General features: G+C 48.9%; 1 protein-coding gene across 1 annotated transcript in view; it reads left to right on the forward strand.

The window, feature by feature from the left end:
- Tmhs (Tetraspan membrane protein in hair cell stereocilia) overlaps positions 1-19068 on the forward strand; it is a 124162-nt gene extending 105094 nt beyond the window's left edge. Inside the window, exons 2-3 of the mRNA XM_077685793.1 lie at positions 6746-6991; positions 15594-19068. Coding sequence (XP_077541919.1) covers positions 6746-6991; positions 15594-15799 — 452 coding nt within the window. The 3' untranslated portion in view covers positions 15800-19068. The remainder of the gene's footprint in view (positions 1-6745; positions 6992-15593) is intronic.
- Positions 19069-19440: the final 372 nt, after the last annotated feature.

Here is a 19440-nt window from a genome sequence, read left to right on the forward strand (position 1 = left end):
ATTTTTTTTTTTTTGGTGACGCCGCATAAAAACAGCGTGCTTTTTAAAGCCGTACAAATTGGGCGTGCATAGCAATTGCCAACTAACTAGATCGCAGTGCAAACTTTTCCATCTTGCCGTCCTTCACTCCCAGTTCGTCCAGCGCGATTTCCTTCTTCCGGATGCCATTTCGTATACCGCCTACGCTTCCCTTACTTTACCGCTCTCGTAAATGCAGGAAAAGTTAAGCGATCGAAGAAACGCACATGTCGTTCGACTGCTTTCTATCACGATGTCATTAGAAAGTCTCCGCTACGTTCAGCCTTCTCTGGCGCCGCGATATCCCTCGGGACAGACCATCCCGCCGTTGTAATGCGGCCCCTCCGACGAGCGCTCTTCGCAGGCCGCCGACCAGCGTATTAAAACGAGCTAGCAGAGGCGCTGCCATTGTTCTTCGCAGCGCGCCTCGGAAGTGGATGCCGCTGAGAGCGCTCTGCTCCGCCAAGGCCACGCATTACCATTATTCTGCCTTCGGAAGTGCTTAGGTCGCCTCCGGAGCAGCTGGTGGTCTCCGGCGAGCCGGCGAGGCGCGCGGCTGACCTATGTCTGCACCAGCGCACTCACGCATGCGCGAGAGGGATTCTCAGCCGTGAGGTCGTGCTAGTCTTGGCATGTTTGGGAGTGGGCTCGTGGCGTACGATCTCCAATTGTATTTAGCAAAGGACGTCCGGAAGTTCTCGTTATGCGTGTGCTATACAAGTCAGCTTTCAATTGACTGTTGAACGCTTAGTTTACAAGTGCGGCTAATATATAGGCAACATGCGCCGTTCGATAGCCATTTAGTTCGAGGGGCATCGGAAAGCCTTTGAAATGACCATGCAGCACCGGTACTAAGCACCTACGGAGCCTGGACTCATTTAACGTATATTCTTTAGGCCATAAGTTTTACCTAAAGAAGCAACATCAGTGTCAACTGACGTTCCCTGTCAGAGGATCGATGCGTAGTTCAAGCAAGCAGGCAAACGCCAGCTTACTCAAGAATGTGTGCCAAAAACACTTTCAGTGACAACAACACGAACAAAAACCTCCATTGACGAAATCGGCACACATGATAGCAAGCTACAACTAATTATCTTCACTTGCCGCTTCAGCCTACTTCCTGTCCGCGCACAATCCGTCCGATATGCTCGCATTTTATTTGGAAAATCGCTCCTTTTTGTCAGATGCTGGCTTAATTCGGACGCTAAATTTATAACCTCTGTCGTGTGAGGGCACATTGAAATGTGCAGGGCACATCGAATTTTCTTCGTGAATACAGAGACAGGTGAGCAAAACTGGATGAATTGTGACTGCGAAAAAAGGCACATACGGCGAATGCATAACCATTGGTAGGCAGCCAACAGGTTCGTGCGGATTCCGCGTGTCCACAGTTGCGACACGGCTAAATCTTGAAGTGGGCTTATTTTTTCGGCCGTAATGATTTCTGGGTTAGCCAAGGGACAGTTAGGTCTCAGAAATGCGCTAGGAGGCGAGAAAAGAGGGTGCACAAAGTAGGTCCAGCTGCGGCGAAAGGTGGAGGGAGCGCTGGGCGAAACGACCCGAATTCCAACCTTCAACTCGAGCAGCTGCACTTATCGCGACAACCGGGGCTCACAATCGGCGACTTTTTTTTCTGCCAGAAGTGCCGCGGCACCGCGAACTGACCGGCCGTGCAACAACTCTGCAATCCGCGCGCGGAAACCTTGGGAGACTGATGAATGGCCCTCCGCGGAGGGAGAGAGAGCCCCAACAAGCGGTGGCGGGACAATGGGAGAAAGCCGTGATCTCGCACATCGAGAGGCCGTTTCAAAAGCGCCGCTTGCGTAGGCTGCCGCGACGGAGGATGGCTTCGCACGCGGCGCGGGCATTGTTGTACTTCTCAAGGATAGCCAGATCCCCCGCAGCCCGTAGGGAGCATGCAAGCAATCCGCTCCGTAGAGGGCCCTGCAACGACGAGCATTTTGAAGTGCCAGCGCCACTTCACTTTCGGCCTTTCCGGAGGTTTCGCTTATGATTGAGTTCGTCGAGATGTTCCGAATGGGTCGAAAGTTTCGGTCATGTGCGGACAATGGAAGCGGATACTAGGGGTAGCTCGTTGGGGTGGCTTTCGTACATGCCCTTCCAGGGGTTCACCCAGAATTTTGATTTGGTACGGGGGAGGGAGTGGGGTGATGAAGTCTTCTTAGGGGGGTATTGGGGGGATGTTGGGGGGCTTGTATAAATCCCTGGGCAGGGTGCTCGTGATTGTGGAATCTTTTTGGGAGGGTGTCAAAATCCTTTTTTTTTTGGGGGGGGGGGGGGGGGGGAAGGGGGGGGGGGTAGAGAGCTGTGTATAAATCCCTGCGCCCTTTTCCAAAAAGCAGCTAGCTTGAACAGATCCTTCAGATCTATTTTGGAGTAATTTAGCCTAGTTCAATAGATTTTCGTACAGCTAATATTGAAGGGGAAAGCTTGCTGTGTGCGCAGTTTCGAAATAAGAAGGTTACTTTACCAGGTGGCAAAGCCATCGAAACTATCCCATTGAAATTTATGGAAAGTGACTTTGGACGACGAATTACACACGAAGTTTTCAAAGCTCTCCAATAACCTGTTACAATGGTTCTATCCAAGTCGACTCCTTATCCTGTGCGAAATATCACGTTTCTGCTATAGTTTTATTAAGTTCCTGAGCGGTTGTATTTTTGAGCCAGCGGGAGAGCTAAGGATGGCGTTGTGGCCCTACATCGTGCGTTGCTTAAATATTTCCAGTGATGACAGTGGACTGCAGTCATGTTACACCACGTTTGCGTAGGGACCAGGCGACTTTAGTTTGTATTGCTGTTATGAGATATACAAATTTTAATTTCGTGCTTTCTTACAGGCAACTGAACAATGACACCCTTTGTGGAATCGTACAGGTCAGTTTCGGAAGCCGAAAGGCGTCTCCAGGCTCGTTCGGTTTATATCGATCTGTAAAATTTGTGAGCGGCTATTACCGTATTTACTCGATTCGATCACGATGCCCAAAGTGAGGGGGTGGGGGGTGCTTAGATTCGAAAAACCAAAATTACCCCCCCCCCCCTCCCCCTCCCCCACTTTTTTTCGCGGCCGTATCTCGACGAGGCAGGAGCAAGGAACAATGTTCTATTTGGCAACATTCAATATAGAAAGAGGTACAGAGAGTGAACCCACTGCTTACGTCCGATACGCAGTAACCCTCACTGCCGTGCGAGTCAGTTGTGCCGCTTGCGCCGCCGATCTCAGTATCCCCCAGCAGGTCGTCTTCTGTTCCGCCGAAGTGATTTGTAATTGAAAACTTCATAAATAACTTGGCCAAAACGGCAACTTGGACCCGCTTCTGCGCGTCTGAAATTCACCTTGCGATGGTTACTTAGGAAAGGGTGTGCTTAAATCCGCTCGCAAACTTTTTTTTCCCCTGAAGGTAGGGGAGGGTGCTTAGAATCGGGGGGTGCTTAGAATCGCAAAAATACGGTATTTGTTGGGCATGGCTGAAAAGCACGCACGCTGTACGTGGGCGGGAAGCTGGAAAACTGAGGCGCTCTGTGAGACGAGAAATGGTTAACGCCGTGTAACAAGACTGGCCGCTTACGCCTGCCAGGCGTAAAATATTTTACCCAGTACCCAGACGTTTTGTGTGCGCGTGCTTAGGCGGACGCATTTTGCACAGATTAACGCAAACTTGTCAGTGGCACACCCCGCGGGGTCCGCAACGCAAATCATGTCGAGACCACAACGACTTTTAAGTGCAATGCACTTCTTAAGCGACCCTGAACCTGCGTCCACCGGCGATGTCCGCGCACGTGGAGATGGGCGCGCGCAGCCTGGCCGCTGACATGGCACATACCCACGTGGGGGATTGGCCAGGAATCTCCTCGTCTTCCTTGGCAACGGGGGGAGATGGGCGCGCGCTGCCTGGCCGCTGACATGGCACATACCCACGTGGGGGATTGGCCAAGAATCGGGCGTGAGAAGGGCTAATGCACCTGCTTAAAGGAGTACTGACACGAAATTTCAAAGCTGAGATCCGCTCTAGCAATCAAGTACAACGACAACACAAATAGGTGTCTGTGAATAAATGCATCTTTCTTTCTTTGTAGTTGTGTGTGTGTGTGTGTGATCTCTCTTTCGCGAACATTACCGAACCGCGCAAATTCAACTCGTGCATTCGCACTTTCACATTCTTCCCCTCGGGGAAATGCGGGGAATTTTTTTCTCGAGAACAAAATTTCGGGGTTTTATGCACAAGTTTGATGTGATCATCGAAGCCCAGGAGACGGAGTTTACCATGGTTCGTACGTTGACTCACATGAAACCAGAAATAGCAACAGCTCGAAGCGTAAGCGGAATCAATTCGCGTTCTCATTTGCTTGTTTCGTCAAGTTTAATGTAGAGCACGGCCGCCGGACAGGCGGCAGAGGCACCAGGAAGTTCTTTCAACCGTGGTCTTCTGGCTAATCCTCCGCACATCCAGTATTAAGGAAGCGCCTTCTTTTCCGGGAGTGTCAAGAAGCACTGGCGTCGTCACAGATGGCTTTTGATTACGCCAGAGAGCAGAATCCGTGCGTGATTCTTCTCCAGTTAAAAATAACGGAGGCGGAGGAGGAAGCGTTAGTATTAAAGCGATCTAGAACGTCTATTCGGACAAGCAGGCTGCCATTCGCACCCGCCACTCGACATCCCTTCAACGATGCAGCGTCTAGAACGAGCCTATCGCTCTAAAAAGGTCCCAGCATAGGTCAACTGACGCCGTGCTACAAGGAAATTAAGTTAATTAACCCATGAAGTATAGCCGACAAAGCCACGCAAGAACTGTACTTTACCCTACAGCCGGAAATTTCCCCTCTCCTGTTCCGCGGATGCATACGAAACCGCTTTTGTCCTGATCATTCCCGCGCACTGAGCCTTCACGACGCCAAACGTGCGAGGCGGACTCGCTTTGCCGTGTATACACCACCATATCCCAGGAAGTACTTAACCGTCGGTTACAAACCGTCGTCCTCGAGTGATGGCGCCGCCCTCGCCGTCCGCGTCAGGACCCGCGACGACGGCGTCCCATCACCAGCCCTGACCGACGTTAACTGCCCGGCACTCGACGGCAAGGACGCGCGCACCCGTTTTGTAACCTTCGCGCTCGCGGTTGCCTGCCCAGACTCCGTCGCTAAGATCCTCCAGTTGGCGCTTGCGAAGCCGAAAGGAGACGACAACGTAAGACAGCCGAAGCCGAGAGTGAAGCTTATGTTGGTGTTGACCGATTCATCGAGAAGAACTGTCGGGACAACCAGCATTTTCGTGCAGCTTTCGTGGCTGGCCTTCGCTCAAATAACAGTTAACTCCTCCTGACGTCGGTTGGTTAGTGCAACTATTCAGTGAGTAAATCAACCAATAAATAAACCAATCAATTTAACGAAACTAATAATTTTAGTCGATAATGACGAAGTTATTATACTCCGAAAACTACAGACCTACACACGCCCTCACAACACCCTTCTGCACGCTGGTTCCCTGCGCACAATTACGCACTCTACCACGTGTCTCCATGCCGACACACACCAGCTTATCCCCCACACACCCTAACATTGTATGCTGGTGGAGAGAGCCCATACCGCCGGCAAGCATCAAGGTATCGTGTACTAAGGGCCTCTCTCACCGGGAGAGCGCCAAAACATTGTGCTTGCTGTTCCAATAAAGTTTATTTGGCTAGTGAAATGATAGCAACCTCGTCAAACGCTAAAATTGGAGCTCTACTGTTGAGGTCGTCCCTATATTTTTCCCTGTCCTGTATATTTGTTTTCTGTGCTGGGAGTTGCACTCACGATCAGAAGTCGGAATGTTTCCGCTTTCCGTATCAACGTCAGATGCGACGGGAGACCTCGAGCGAGCTGATCGAAATTTTTGCTGTGTGTGTGTTTTAAACGCTGCATGTAATCAGTCTTGCTACTGGTCATCGTGACCAATAAGTATGGCGTCGCAATCTAGCGCTGCAATGCTTATATCGGTTGCATTTTGGTTAGGGCTGGTTATAAATGTTTCTATTACAATTTGCCTTTCGGTGTGGACTTAACGAAGAAATCTTCTGACCTTCTGTGACGCTTAATGGGTTACACGTCCACTGTAAACCAAAATGTTATATTAAAATGCGCCAGGTCCTTCATATGTTGTTACAAGACAGCTTATATTGCCTCTGGAAAGATGTATTCGTCTCAATGTATTTGTGTGTAGTACTGCAGTCGACTTTAAAGTGACTCGGTGTATGGCGCTTGGTGGGGTCTGAAGGAGGTATTTAATAAATGATAAAAGCCTTAATGGCCTCCTTACTTTGGTAACAAGCTGCTTACCTGGGATGTTAAAAGATGTCTTTCTAGCAATGCACGTATGTTAATGCGTGAAGCCCACTTTAAATAATCCAGGTGTACAGCGCAATGGCTTAATTAAGCATTTATTCGACAATGCCCACTTGGAAGTTTCTCCAATTTCTTTGTGCCTCTCTAGGACTTACTGAATGCCCAGAAATATCTCTAGTGAGCTGCAAAAAAAAAAAAGAGTCTATTCCAAGTTTCATCACACTTGTAAATTTTACGCAGTTCTAAAAGGGACGACATGTTCACATATGCGCCCAGTCTGGCCCATAGTTGGCGTAAATTTTGCCAGAGCTTGTTTTTTGGTTTGGGCTGACCTGAAAAGACTTTTTTTTTTCTGAGCGTGCGCGTTTGTCTCCTCCTCTGTGCAGCCGTGTGCATGGTGATCGGCGTGCTGACGTTCCCCGCGGGCTGGGACGTGTCCGTGGTCCGGGACGTGTGCGGGCCCGACGCGGGCGACTACGACCCAGGCCAGTGCGGCATCCGGTGGGCGTACATCCTGGCCGTCATAGGCGTCGCCGACTGCGTCGTGCTGGCCGCGCTCGCCTTCGTGCTGGGCACGCGATACGTCAAGCTGCTGCCCGACCAGTACATCTCCAACGGATCTGTCTACAAAGGTATAACGTCAGTGGCTCTGCCGCAACTTTAAACTCTGCCGTGCTGCGCCTTTTCTCGCCAATGTAGCCTGCACGCTCTTTTATGAGAGATCGTTTTAAAGCGAAGCTTTTTGATGCCTCACTGGTGGCGACGTTGCCCCAAATCGCACTGCAGGAAAGCCAACTTTCTCTGACGATGATGACGATGATCGTGGAATGGTTGAAACGCAGCCAATGTCTTCAAGGTCCAAAATCGAAATCGTTACGCCAAAAACGCACTGCAGGAAAGGAGATTCGCGCAATAGGTTTCCACAAAAGGCACACCAAGCGCCTCAGGAAAAAAAAAAAGAAAGAAAACGCTTCCCGTGGTGGGGATCGAGCGGCGCCGACGTCTATGCGATTGCGGCATTCTGACTGGGTCAGCAGTTTGAATTTTAGACTTTGACGCTGGCTAACGTTGCGTGGGATAAAGGTGCGCGTTTTAGGCACCTTTCTCTTAAAAAGGGGGCTTTGATTTCTTTCTTGGTGTGAATGCGTATACTGAAAAGGAAATTGAGGCTTTTCATAACGACGCCAGGGTAATTTTTAGCTCGTACTACATCATTTAACGGGACGACTTTTAAACCGTTGTTCCAACGGAAGTTTTTGCTATGCGTTGTTCGATATGGCTAAGTTTGAGCACCTAGGCCCTAGAAAACTGGCATTTTGTGAATTCTTTGTCCTTGAAATGGTCTTGGCGGTGAAGCATGATTTTATCAAAGCCGCTGCTGACTCTAGCAGCCTAATAAGGTTGTGTTTTAGGGGCTCCGGCTGTCGTCGTCTCGTGTAGTCATGGTACTAAAACACCGGCACTCGTTTTCCAACGCCTCGCGCTAGAACTTATCACGTACTACAAGAAAATACCCAGACACTCGTCTTCCAATGCCTCGCACTAGAACGTTTCATCCCCATGAGCAAAAACGCGTACTAAAAGAGCACACCCGGACACTCGTTTTCCAACGCTTCGCGCTAGAACGTAACGCGCACTAAAAGAACACAACGAGACATTCGTTTTTCAATGCCTCGTGCTAGAAAGTTTCATCTCTACGTGCAAAAACGCGTACTAAAAGCACGCACCCGGTCACTCGTTTCCCAACGCCTCGCGCTAGAACGTAACGCGTACTAAAAAAACAAACCGGTACACTCGTTTTCTAACGACTCGCGCTAGAACGTAACGCGTACTAAAATAATACACAGGGATATTCGTTTTCCAATGCCTCGCACTAGAACGTTTCATCGCCGTGAGCAAGAACGCGTACTAAAAGAACACAACGGGGCACTCGTTTTCCAACGCCTCGCGCTAGAACGTAACGCGTTCTAAAAAAATACATGGGGACACTCGTTTTCCAATGTCTCACGCAAGAACGTTTCATCTCCATGGGCAAAAACGCGTACTAAAAGAACAGACCGGGACACTCGTTTTCCAACGCCTCGAGCTACTTAGCATACTTCTTAGCATGCTGCAGCGTGTGACACGAAGACAACTCATGGCCAGTCTGTCTATCATTTAATTGCTTAAATCCAGTGCAAAGCAAGAGAGGGCGCCACCGCCTCAGCAAGCGCGTGATTGCTGCTCCCACCGGCGCTTCTTCGGCGCCCAATCAGCGGGCGCCGTGTGGCAGGAGAGACTTACAATCTTTGTATACATTTATACACTGCATGCTTCACCCCTCCCCAGGTTTCACGTTAGTGGAGATGGCCCGGGAGTGTTTTTTTTTTTTTTTTACCGCTGTACAACTTTGCAATTATGAAACCTTGCCTAGGTTCTCAAAGTAGTCTCCAGATGTTGTTGCGTAGCAATGTTCGTATTGAATAGACGTGACACGTAAGCATACCACGTGACACGAAATGAAGACCTAGTGGAAGGTGACGTGCGGGTCTGTCGCAGTTGGGATTTCAACCAGGCCAGTGCCATATCCCGTGGGTCTCCCATTAGCAGCTGAAGCTGTCAAAACACGTCCTGAAGAGCAGCGTAGAAATATTTCCAGCGTTACAAAATCATTAAAACTAACACGCGTTGTTGTGCTTCATGGGGAATAACGTTTAGCAAAAGCTTTTTATGGAGCCCTTGCCTAACCTGCAAAGCTACCTCGTTTATAGGGCTTTTCTTTTAGCAGGCACGGCTGCTTTTATTGACACCTTGAAAAACAGCGCAAAAAACTCGACAATATACACCTTGAAAAACAGCGTAAAAAACTCGACGGAGAGAGGAGAAACAGACACGAGCGCTGCCTCTCTCCATCCGAGTTTTTGGCGCTGTATTTCAAGGTGTGATGTGTACCCAACTAGTCCAAAGTCAGGCTTTATTGCTTTTAATATGCTCACATTATAAGCGCCTCGCCGAACGGCAATGTCCATTACGTGGTATTAAACCTAGCGAGTCAGGGTTCTAAACGTAACTCCTCGTTCGAGCGGGGTTTCCGATTTGAGGATCAAAATATGGCGCCTTTTCATATCAAGTTAAACTGTGAAAACCTTGTGCAAGGGATTCCCCGGGTTTCCTTCTGCGGTATGTTACGTCTACGGGTTGGAACGATCTAGTAACGGTGCCGTGATGACGTTATTTCCCTCTCGGGGCTATATATATTTCGACTCGGTTGCTGCAGCAAGGGCGCGCCAGAACCGGGATCAGTGCGCCGTCGCGCCCTGCCACGCTGTGCCGATATTTCTGGCCCGCCTATAGAATAACGTCAACACGAAAGGAGGGGACGCCATTAAGGACCCATGAATAGGGGCGGCGATGCGTCAGAATGGACTATTGTTCCCAGTTGAAAGGCGCGCGCTTCTGTTTGTAACGTCACCATCCAAGTCGAACATAGCTACCTTCTTGACCCTTCTTTTGTCCTTCACAGCTGGCCTTTGCAGGGCCCTGACAAATGACACTAAAACGCGTCGCGGCGACGCGAGCCACGGCTCACCAGTCGACAGGGCACAGTCGAGAACGATTAAGAACCGAGACACATCGCCTCACCCCACGGAGTGGGTGCTTAGCTCGGCTATGCATGCGAAGCGCGCTGCATAGGCTAGCCACGGCCCGCCGAAACCTACTGGAAATACACCTATGTATATAAATAATTTATGGGCAGGTAATAAATGCTTTGTCGATATCACTGTTTATGTGCATCAATGGAGCGTGCCACAATTTCTGAGCATACGAATGCTCCGCAACCGCCCTCCATCACATTACCAGGTGCGAAATGCAGCCTGGACCGGTCATAATGTCGCCGGATACCACGGGAAACTGTACTAGATAGGTTCAACCATGATAGGTGAGGTACCCTGGGGCACAAAACAGCATTTTCTCACCAGACCGGGATTTGGCAACCATAGTTGAGTACATTTGCTAAAAAGCCTCCTAATGATTACACAATCGGTCTTCGGGCACTCGATAGGCGTGGCTGGAGATCTTTGGGAGAGGCTTTCGTCCTGCAGTTGACACAAGGCTTATGAAGAATAAATGCTTAATGGCCCTGGTTGTAGTCGCCATCGGTGATGGGGTGATTGGGAGGTCTTGCACTGCCATGATGCGAGCTGTCATAGTATGGCATTTAAGCGCCTGTTGCGACCTTACGTTACGTGCGGACGTTGTTGCTCTTGCCGATGCGGGAAAGTTATAATGGGGTGGGTTGTACGCCCCGTGAAAAACCTGTCTGGACGCCGCCAGGTCCAACCCGCCTCTGGTACTATCCGTAGACTACACAGGTTCTTGAGGAGGGCCACGGTGTAAGTTAGAACCAGCCCATCCCTTTGTTACACCTATAGTGTTAAACTGCAGAGCTATGAGCAGATGAAATTACCTACTGGCGTGTGGCGGTGAGATCGCATTCGTCCTGAACATTGCTAGTGACAGCGGAATTTCCCCCCTTATGAACATCCGGGAATTCAGCGGATAGTGACAGGTCCCGGTAGTGTGAAGCGGAACGTGGAGCGGAATTCTCGTGTAAAACAGGGACCTTCTCAACAGGTTCCCACGGACACCCAAAGCTCTCTGATACGTGCTCCAATAATGATGCCACTTGCATGGATACTCTGCCGTAACGCCGGTGCTCGGCCTGCATTGCAGCGGTTTCCCCTAGATCTCTCTTCCGAAGGCCCAACCGGCCATCGTGCCACAACGTCATGCCGAGGGGCTTTTCTAAGAGTTTATTTCCGAATTGAAGACGCGAGCTGCTGTGGCGCAATACAAGCAGTCACGCGGTGGCCGCTGCGCCCCATTCGGTTATTTGTCTAAACTGATTCTTTATCTTTCCATTCCCCCCCCCCCCCCGCCTCCCGCCCCTATTTCGGGAGCAATGCGAACCCTCTCTCGCCTGATTTCGCAAACCGAGACGCGCACGGGAAACGGTTCAGAAAGACCTGTCGGGGACATTTTAAAAGTACGCCACCATTTTTTTTTTGTCAGATTATTCCCTAAGCATATTAGAAGATGGTCAGCATGTAGCCGGCGGGGAGGATGGTTACAGGAGAAAAGAAAAGTCTACGGGTGCGCGCAGGCCATGTGTTTTGCTCTTCTTTGTTCTGTTATTCTTTCTCGCTGTATTTTTGTAGCTCCCTCACCTGCTGCCGGACAGAATGGCGGCCGAACAGGTCCTGGAAGAGTAGACAGACCCCGAATAGAAAAGGATCCATCTTTTGTCCTGTCATGACAAGTGAGAATGAGAGACAAGAAAGGCATACATCTGGCTGGCTCGAAGCCAAGCACAAGATTGGACTTATTCTTTGCCATTTTAGATTACCCTGTACTGGGAGGTCCTGTCAACCCCTCCCCAGCACTTGGGACGTGTCTCTGCGCCGAGGGCGTTCCGCAAATGCTTCAGTGAAGTGCTTTCCCAGCACAGAAGCATTCCTGAATGCGACCTTGGGCGAAGCGCTGGGGAGGAACCAAGAAAGGCATGACCATTGAACTGTAGCCCACAGAGCGTTTTTTTTTTCTTTTTCTTGAGGGGGGAGGGGGGCTTCAAACTGCCACGCATATGCTCGGCGATAACGCCCATGCTGCCTCTATAGTATACTGTTTTCAATGTTATTTGCGCTCTGCACGTTCGCACTGAAATTCGCTCTTTCGCGTGGAAGGCCTAGGGAACACATGCAACGAAGAATGCGATAGTGTGCTTGCAGCGTAATGGACCTTTTTCCAGTAGCGATCTGCGCATGCGCGGGCTGCCGGTCCGCCATTCTTGGCAGGCGCCTCGGGTAAAATAAACAAAAGCGCGCCCCTCGGTTTTCTGCTTTAGGGAGCGGCTATAATCTGCACGTTTTCTGTTTTTTCTCTCTTTGGACTCCTCGTGGTGGGTTCGTATGTGCATACAATAATGGCTTTCTAAGAAAAGGGGCGAAGACGCGACTGACCACGCTGCCAGCACATGCCTGCCAGTGAGGGGGTTACGAAAATGAAAAAAAAAGGGGGGGGGGGAAGGGGGGGGGGGGCGGCGCTTCGAACAAGGCAGATTAGTCACGAGAACGTTCGCCTGCTACCGTGACATTCATGTGATAGGTGCGGGTGACGGGTTAGTGCGGGAGGGGCAGCAGGACCAGGATATTTTGTGCACGAGTTCTCAGAAAGCCAGACTTTCTTGGGGGTGTGCCTTACTGCCATTTTTAGTTCGCCGTGGCAGCCGCTAGAGGGACCGGTACTGGAAAAAGGTCCATTCTATAATTAAAATAAACAATTTTCTCCCCCCCCCCCCCTAAAGATTAGCGATAATTTGGGTGGAAAGTAACTTCTTGCATGGATATGTTAACAGCAAAGGTACGGGAAGCTGGAATATTTGGTGACTGCTTAATGACCAATTATCCCAGCTGTCAGTCATGCAGCCCTATGTGATAGTCACGCGTTAGGCTGCGAGCATGGCATCCTTCAGTCCTGCCCCCCTTTCGCACGCCACTGGGGCTGCTGGTGTACTGTTGAAGAGAATTAATTCATCCGGCTTTTCCTTCACCAAGCGCCAACCTTGTTCATGCTTGTAAGTAGGAAAGAAGAACCGGGGCGTAGCAGAGAGGGAGAGCTAGGAGAGCTCAATCCTCGAAACTCAATCTGCTTAATCTTTGAGGAGGGCTCTCCGTGGGCTAGGAGGGTGATGGTGGCAGCGATTATTATTAGAAGGATGTCGACACGTGCATACGTACGTTCGGACGAATGTGGAAGTGCCGAAAAATTTGTGAGAACCGATTAATGGTGTGTGCTCTGCAGAAACGGCGTTTCCGCGCGGAACCAGCGGTTTATGCTCGTGAACTTGCTCCAGCTTCAGAACACCGCCATGCGCATGTGGATAGCCAGCGGTGCCATAAACGAGTTGACGCGTCGCGGTGTTGATAGCGAGTGCTGGTGTGTTTGCTCGTGCCGTCTGTGACACCCCCAAACACCGCCTTCTGCGCTGCCACTTCGCCTCACCTTGCGTATTCACCAGGCAATACTTTTATGAGAACAGCGAGGCAAGGTCACGTGTTTGTAAAATAAATATATTTGGCAGGCTTTGGTTTCACACGCTGTTGTTAATAGCCAGCTACTCCCGCTTATCCGGCATTACCAGACTTCTAAATAGAGCACCCGTCTGTCGTCGAATAAAGGCTGAACAAGCCAAAAGGCAATGAACTTCCAGTTGCAACAAACATTAACCTAGCTTTGCCGTGCTAGCTTAATTTTTTAGCTTAAACCATGGGATTGTAACTTTGGAATCACGACGGAAGTTTATTCGCGTTAAGTTTAAGCTCGGTCTTCACCCCTCCCATTTCGTAACCCCTTTATCAACTCGTCATTCACACGTACGCTTTATCTCTCACCCAGTTCTTTGCTCGGAGCGATTTGTTCAAATTTTCCTCCTTCACACGAACAGTCAACGATTGGAATAAAACTTGGAATAAAACTCCTGTTATCAGTAGAGCGCCTTGCACCCAGTGTTTAAAACAGATATCTGTTGCGTTTTAATCGTCATAGCCCCCTTTCTGTGAATCGTTTTTCTGGCTGTTTTGTTGCATTGCTTCATTGTTCTAACACATCATTGTGCATCTTGTTCTGCCTTGAGTTATCTGATACGATCGATGTCTTGGCTCATCTTGAGCATTTTGCTATATGTGCGCAAGGTGTTTTTTGTCGTTGTTGTTTTTTGTGTGTGATATAGAACCCCCCCTTCTCGGGCTAATGGCCTGCAATATTTTTTAAGTAAATAATTAAATAATAAATACCCGGGCGCATAGAGTGGGTTGGGCAATGTTGACCAATGCGGACAGTGTTTAGGTATGCCGCAACCACAAGGTATGCCGCTCCCACAGCCTGGTATTTAAATGCGTAAGCATTTCTATGTGGACTCAGCCGGGAAATCCGTCTGCCCGTCTGGAGCGCTTTGATGTGTCCCGCTTTCGCCGCAAAAGAAGGTGCTGTTAAAAAAAAAAGGCGCCAGGGCCTTCATATGATCGCACAAAATGACTTATATTGCCCCGAGAAAAATGTCTTCCCTGCAGTGCACATGTATATTGTAGTGAAGCCTATTTTAATTGCAGGCGATCCTGAATATATCCTTCCGTGGGTTTGCCCTAGGTCCTTCCTACATTGTTATCAGACTGCTTCTATTGCCCCTGGAAAGTGTATTCCAGCTATGCACATATGTAAAGTGGTGAAGCCGACTTTAAAAAGACTCGGCGTAGAGCAAGGTGGCGCATTTCCGCATTTATCAGATAATTTCCACCCGGGAGTATCTGTTAACATTTTTTAACAGCGGAGCTGCTAAGCACATCGCAATTTTTCGTGTCCGCAGTTAAAAACACCAAAAAATCTGCCAAGTGCGCGCACGTGAGCGAGGGCCGCACTCGAGTAAAGGCCGAGTGTTCGTGTGTGCGTGCCTCGCGACAACCGCCCAGCGTCAGCCACGCACGTTTGTCATACCCGCTTAGGGAGATTGGCCAAAAATGCTCTCCCTCCCCCCCCCCCCCCCCCCCCCCCAAAAAAAAAAAAAAAAAATCTACAGCGTCCGCCGTAATCGAGGCAACACTTGGTCGGAACGAGAAAGACACGCCATAGCGTACTCCCCTCCAAAGAGATGTCTTGTGATTATAACTTACAAAAAATGTAAGAAGCTCACATTTATAGCAACAATGATGGAGTAAAGGTCGTTGCGGCAGCGAAGAAGAAGCAAATCGTCTGCAATCGTGGACTTATCGTTCGTGGTGGTTGTGAAGGTTGCGTTCAGCTTCGCTCTTCAGGTCTTACACGTTAGTGTGAGCTTCCTTCATTTTTTTTTTAAGAATGTCCGCTGGCGAATGTGACACTAGTAACAAGTGACAGAAAAAACTACACACATCTACGATCGTAGATGTATGTGCCAAGAAATGGCTTTGAAAAGGCATCGATGCCTTTTCAAAGCAATTTCTCTAGTGAAACTAACTCCGCTACTTCGCACAAGAGACAGCGTGCCGCTGCGCTTGCATAGGCACTCCGCTGCGCTTCCGTGCGCAACTGCCGGCTGCCTCGATTGACAGGCCCTTTTTGTTAGTGGTTGGCCGCTTAGAACGGAAAAAACGCGGTACTTGCACATTGGGTGACACGCGCAAATCTCGCTGCTTGACCGTGTCCTTTTTTCCCCCGTTGCAGGAGAGGTGAACAGCGCGTTCATGGCGGACAACCAGTCGACGGCGTCGCGCAAGTCCATGAACCTGCAGCCCGTGATGCTGATTCCGCAGCCTGGACACGAGGCGGACAGGTTTTCCGAGTACTCGCACCGGACGACGCGCTCAAAGAGCGCAGCCCCAAACTACCGCTCCGAGTATTCCACTTCCATGCACAACTTCCAGCTGTGAACGTCGCCTAAACTGCCTGTCAAGCGGAACTCACCGGAGAAGGCGGCAATAGTGCTTCTTTGAGTGTCTCGGATGATGAGAATCTAGCGGCCAATTCAGCGGTTCTTTCCGCTGGGATTACAAAGCGACGCCTTTGGTGCGCTTCTGTCGGCCTATTTCTGTGAACGGGAAAAATTAATGGCGTGATCGGGGTAGCTGCAACGGGGTTACTTTAGTTCAATCTTTTGAACGGAAACTTCCCTTCTGTTAAGCTCGTCCGAGCTTAACGTGGTGGAAAACCTGCAGCTTGCGTACGCAACCTCCCCAACTACACAACAGACGTCTAGGTCAGAAAGTAATGTTCGCATGCACCTGGCTTAAGTTTAGTTCTCAAGCCCGGTGAACAAAATGGAATAGGTGAAAACCAAAGGAAATTTCGGTATTAGCTGGGTGCTTGTAGCTTCGGCCATTCGAAGCGTTTGCGGTGCCAGTGTAAAAACAGTAACACAAACGGAATGTCTGTCCAATGCAGCCTCTCAGAAGGGAAATGGTGTAATGAAAGGATGAACGAAACAACTGCGCTTTTTCTTGATATGTGCGATGCCGAAAGGGCATATTTGCCCTTGCGGCTTTGGTTTCTGCAAGTGGGGTGTATTCCCTCATTCTGCTTGCACGAGAGCGCGTCCAAACTGTACACAGGATAAAAAGAAACTGTATGCTAATCATTTGCTAAGTATAAACAAAAGTTCAATTTTTTTTTTACTGCCATAGCAGCAGTACAGGCTCTCTATTCTATAACCCGTTCTCTGAACCTGAATTCTGGTAGTTCTTAATTCTTATATTTGAAAGAAACAGAAATTGGTTTGAGCAAGCATGTAATTTCACCCAATTTTTCTGATTTGTACCGGCTTGCCTCCTAAGCCCCAAAACACTACCAAAACTACTTCCCACCAGCGCAAGCATGGTATAACAGCGCTTTCCATCCCCAATATGACGTCTTGCGCAGTTTTATAAGACCCCTTCTCGTGCGGTTAAGAAATGCCGTTGGCCGTCAACATAACAGCGGCATTTAGAAAGCTGGATGCCATCTTCCATTTTCAGCTTCAATTGCCACCAGCTGGGTGTGCAGAAGCTAGGCCTGGAAAGAGAAGGAAAAGAACGTGGAGAAAGTGGCTGAGTGGTTCCATTGAATATTATGTTCTGCTGACCCCAAAGCTTCGCTAGGCCGGCGCTCTGCCGCATCCTCCGCTCTTAGCGTAACATAATGCTACTGCCTACACAGTTTTAAGCTATTCCTGGCATTTGTGCACCGTATTTTTCCCCCCGACAAGTAGACGCTCCTAAGTTGGCTGCGTGAATTTCTCATCATGGCTCTCATAGCTATAGATAGCTTGCACTGACGTCATTGTAACTGCCACATTGGTGCACCAGTAAAAGGCTGTGGACTTACCCGCTGCTCTTATCTCGAACAGCGCCAGAAAAATGAGAGCTGGCACCAGAAAAGGCCGTGATGATGTCATGTGCAAGTCGTGTATAGGGAAGAAAGAAGTGTTGTGACTATTGCACGTGTTACGTTTGGTGTGCGCAAAGCTGTTATGGCAGAACCAAATTCCTCGGTGTCTTAGAATCATTTTCAAGTCGTAACTTTTTGTTTAATGCAGAACTATCTTACTCCGGAGACGAGCAGAAGAGGCCTAGGTAGGTATTTCCGCGCGTTTTTGGTACCACGCTACAGGGGTCATTGTGAATGTTTTTGTTGTCTTTCTAGCGTGGCTCTACGATGCTCGTCCTTTGCATTATTTTGCGACTCCAGAGTTGTGCACATATCTGCTCTTTGTCATCGAAACTTCTTCGTGCGTGCCGTTCTACGCAAAACGTCCAAGCTTTCGATTAACCACAGACAGATCTCTGTCGAAGATATTTGCGCCGTACTGTCGCCGTTACATGTGCGAAAAACCATTGACAAGAAAAAAGGCGTCGCTGAAAATTCTTAGCTCTGCCTTCACAGAGCCAAGAGAGCTATTTCCTGCCAAACGATGGTGTGGCTCCGCTTATGCTATTAGATATGTATGGATGTGTACGGGTGTGTGTGTATGTTTCAGCGCGTCGCTAATATATTTAAAAATATATGACTAGGAAGTCGCCAGTCGGTGACTGCACTCACGTGCAATGGTTCTAGCCTTACTTCGTACTGGCGAAGGTAACCGCGATGGGAAAGAAAGGATGATTGACTAACAGTAATGAAGTAAAGAGACAATGCGAATAATAATCACATAGATCGGGAAAAAAGTTGATTAAAAAGTGCAGACGATCGATCAAACAGGAGCGGAATCAAAATGGCTTTAGTTAGTAAATCTACTGTCACCGAGAAAGGCAATTATTGTCATAGTCTGTGAAGAGAAAGGTTAAAACACTATTTTTTCTTCGTAATGGAAGTAACGTACAAATTCCAGCTATGAATGCATATTGATCTACCTTGTTATTTAAATTATTATGGAGTCGTACGTGCGTGTCTGTGTAAAAGTCAACTCGTGCGTGGAAGAAGCGCAGCCTCTCGGTAACGTTGCAAAGCACCGTTCATTTCGGTCCAGCCACGCTTCGTTGTAAATCTCGAGCGATACGCGGCCATTTCTCTTCTAAACAATAACGTTGTTTGTCTATATGTATATTGTTCTTGCTGTATAACTACTTCGGAGTGCTCGTTCATTACTCTTGGCCACGACTTATTTCTCCTTCTTCATCTTGCATACCTATTCACTGTAAGATAGCTCATCACATTTTTCACATAAGATGTTCATTGTGTGACTATATTGGCCGCAGTGTGTGATAAGATGAGTTACTTTTGCCTAGTGTTAGCTTAGCAAAGTGGAGTTATATGTCCCTTTGTGTCGGAGAATGTAGTATTCTGTAATAGGCTGCAATAAAAGTATATAAATAAAAAATTGCCCAATCCTTCAAGAAGAACAAATTGAAACTTGAAGAGCAATGTAAGCGAAAAATAGAGCCACCGCTTAGAACGCCTATGGCGCAACCGTAGTCGGACAATGGTTCGCGGGTGCGGACTGCTAAGTAGGCAAACAGTACACAAAAAAGCACACGGTTCATTTACGGCCTGTGAGTCAGCTTGAAGGACAGACAAACGTGGACAAATATCTAATGTACACCTGGGCAAGGGGTTAATTCAGCTGACGAATGCGGTGGTTGCAAGGCGAGAGTTCGGCTGTGCTTTCTGTCTGTAATAATGTACTTGTGCTCATTGTCTTTTGAATTAATAAAACTATACGACTCAAGTGCTCCGGTCACCATTACTTCTTGCTCAGCAGCGCCGTATTTCCAGTGCCTCGAACCGGTGATTAGTTTGCGACAAGGGGTCCGGGATTCAAACGACGGGATTCAAATGATTGGATTCAAATGTCACTGTCAAGTTTGAAGGAAAACAGGCACGTGCATGAGAGAGAGAGAGAGAGAGAGAGAGAGAGAGAGAGAGAGAGAGAGAGAGAGAGAGAGAGAGAGAGAGAGAGAGAGAGAGAGAGAGAGAGAGAGAGAGAGAGAGAGAGATAACTCTTTAATGTGGGCTGGAGAGGTCAGCTCTGCTAGCGGCAGTGCTTGCTACGCCAGATGGGGATGTTTACAATGCAGTGAAGTGAATGTGAGAAATCGGG

This window comes from Haemaphysalis longicornis, unplaced genomic scaffold (genome assembly GCF_048455015.1).
Source record: "Haemaphysalis longicornis isolate Haplotype H1 unplaced genomic scaffold, Haemaphysalis longicornis Haplotype H1 scaffold_9, whole genome shotgun sequence".
In the NCBI taxonomy this organism is placed as follows: Eukaryota; Metazoa; Arthropoda; class Arachnida; order Ixodida; family Ixodidae; genus Haemaphysalis; species Haemaphysalis longicornis.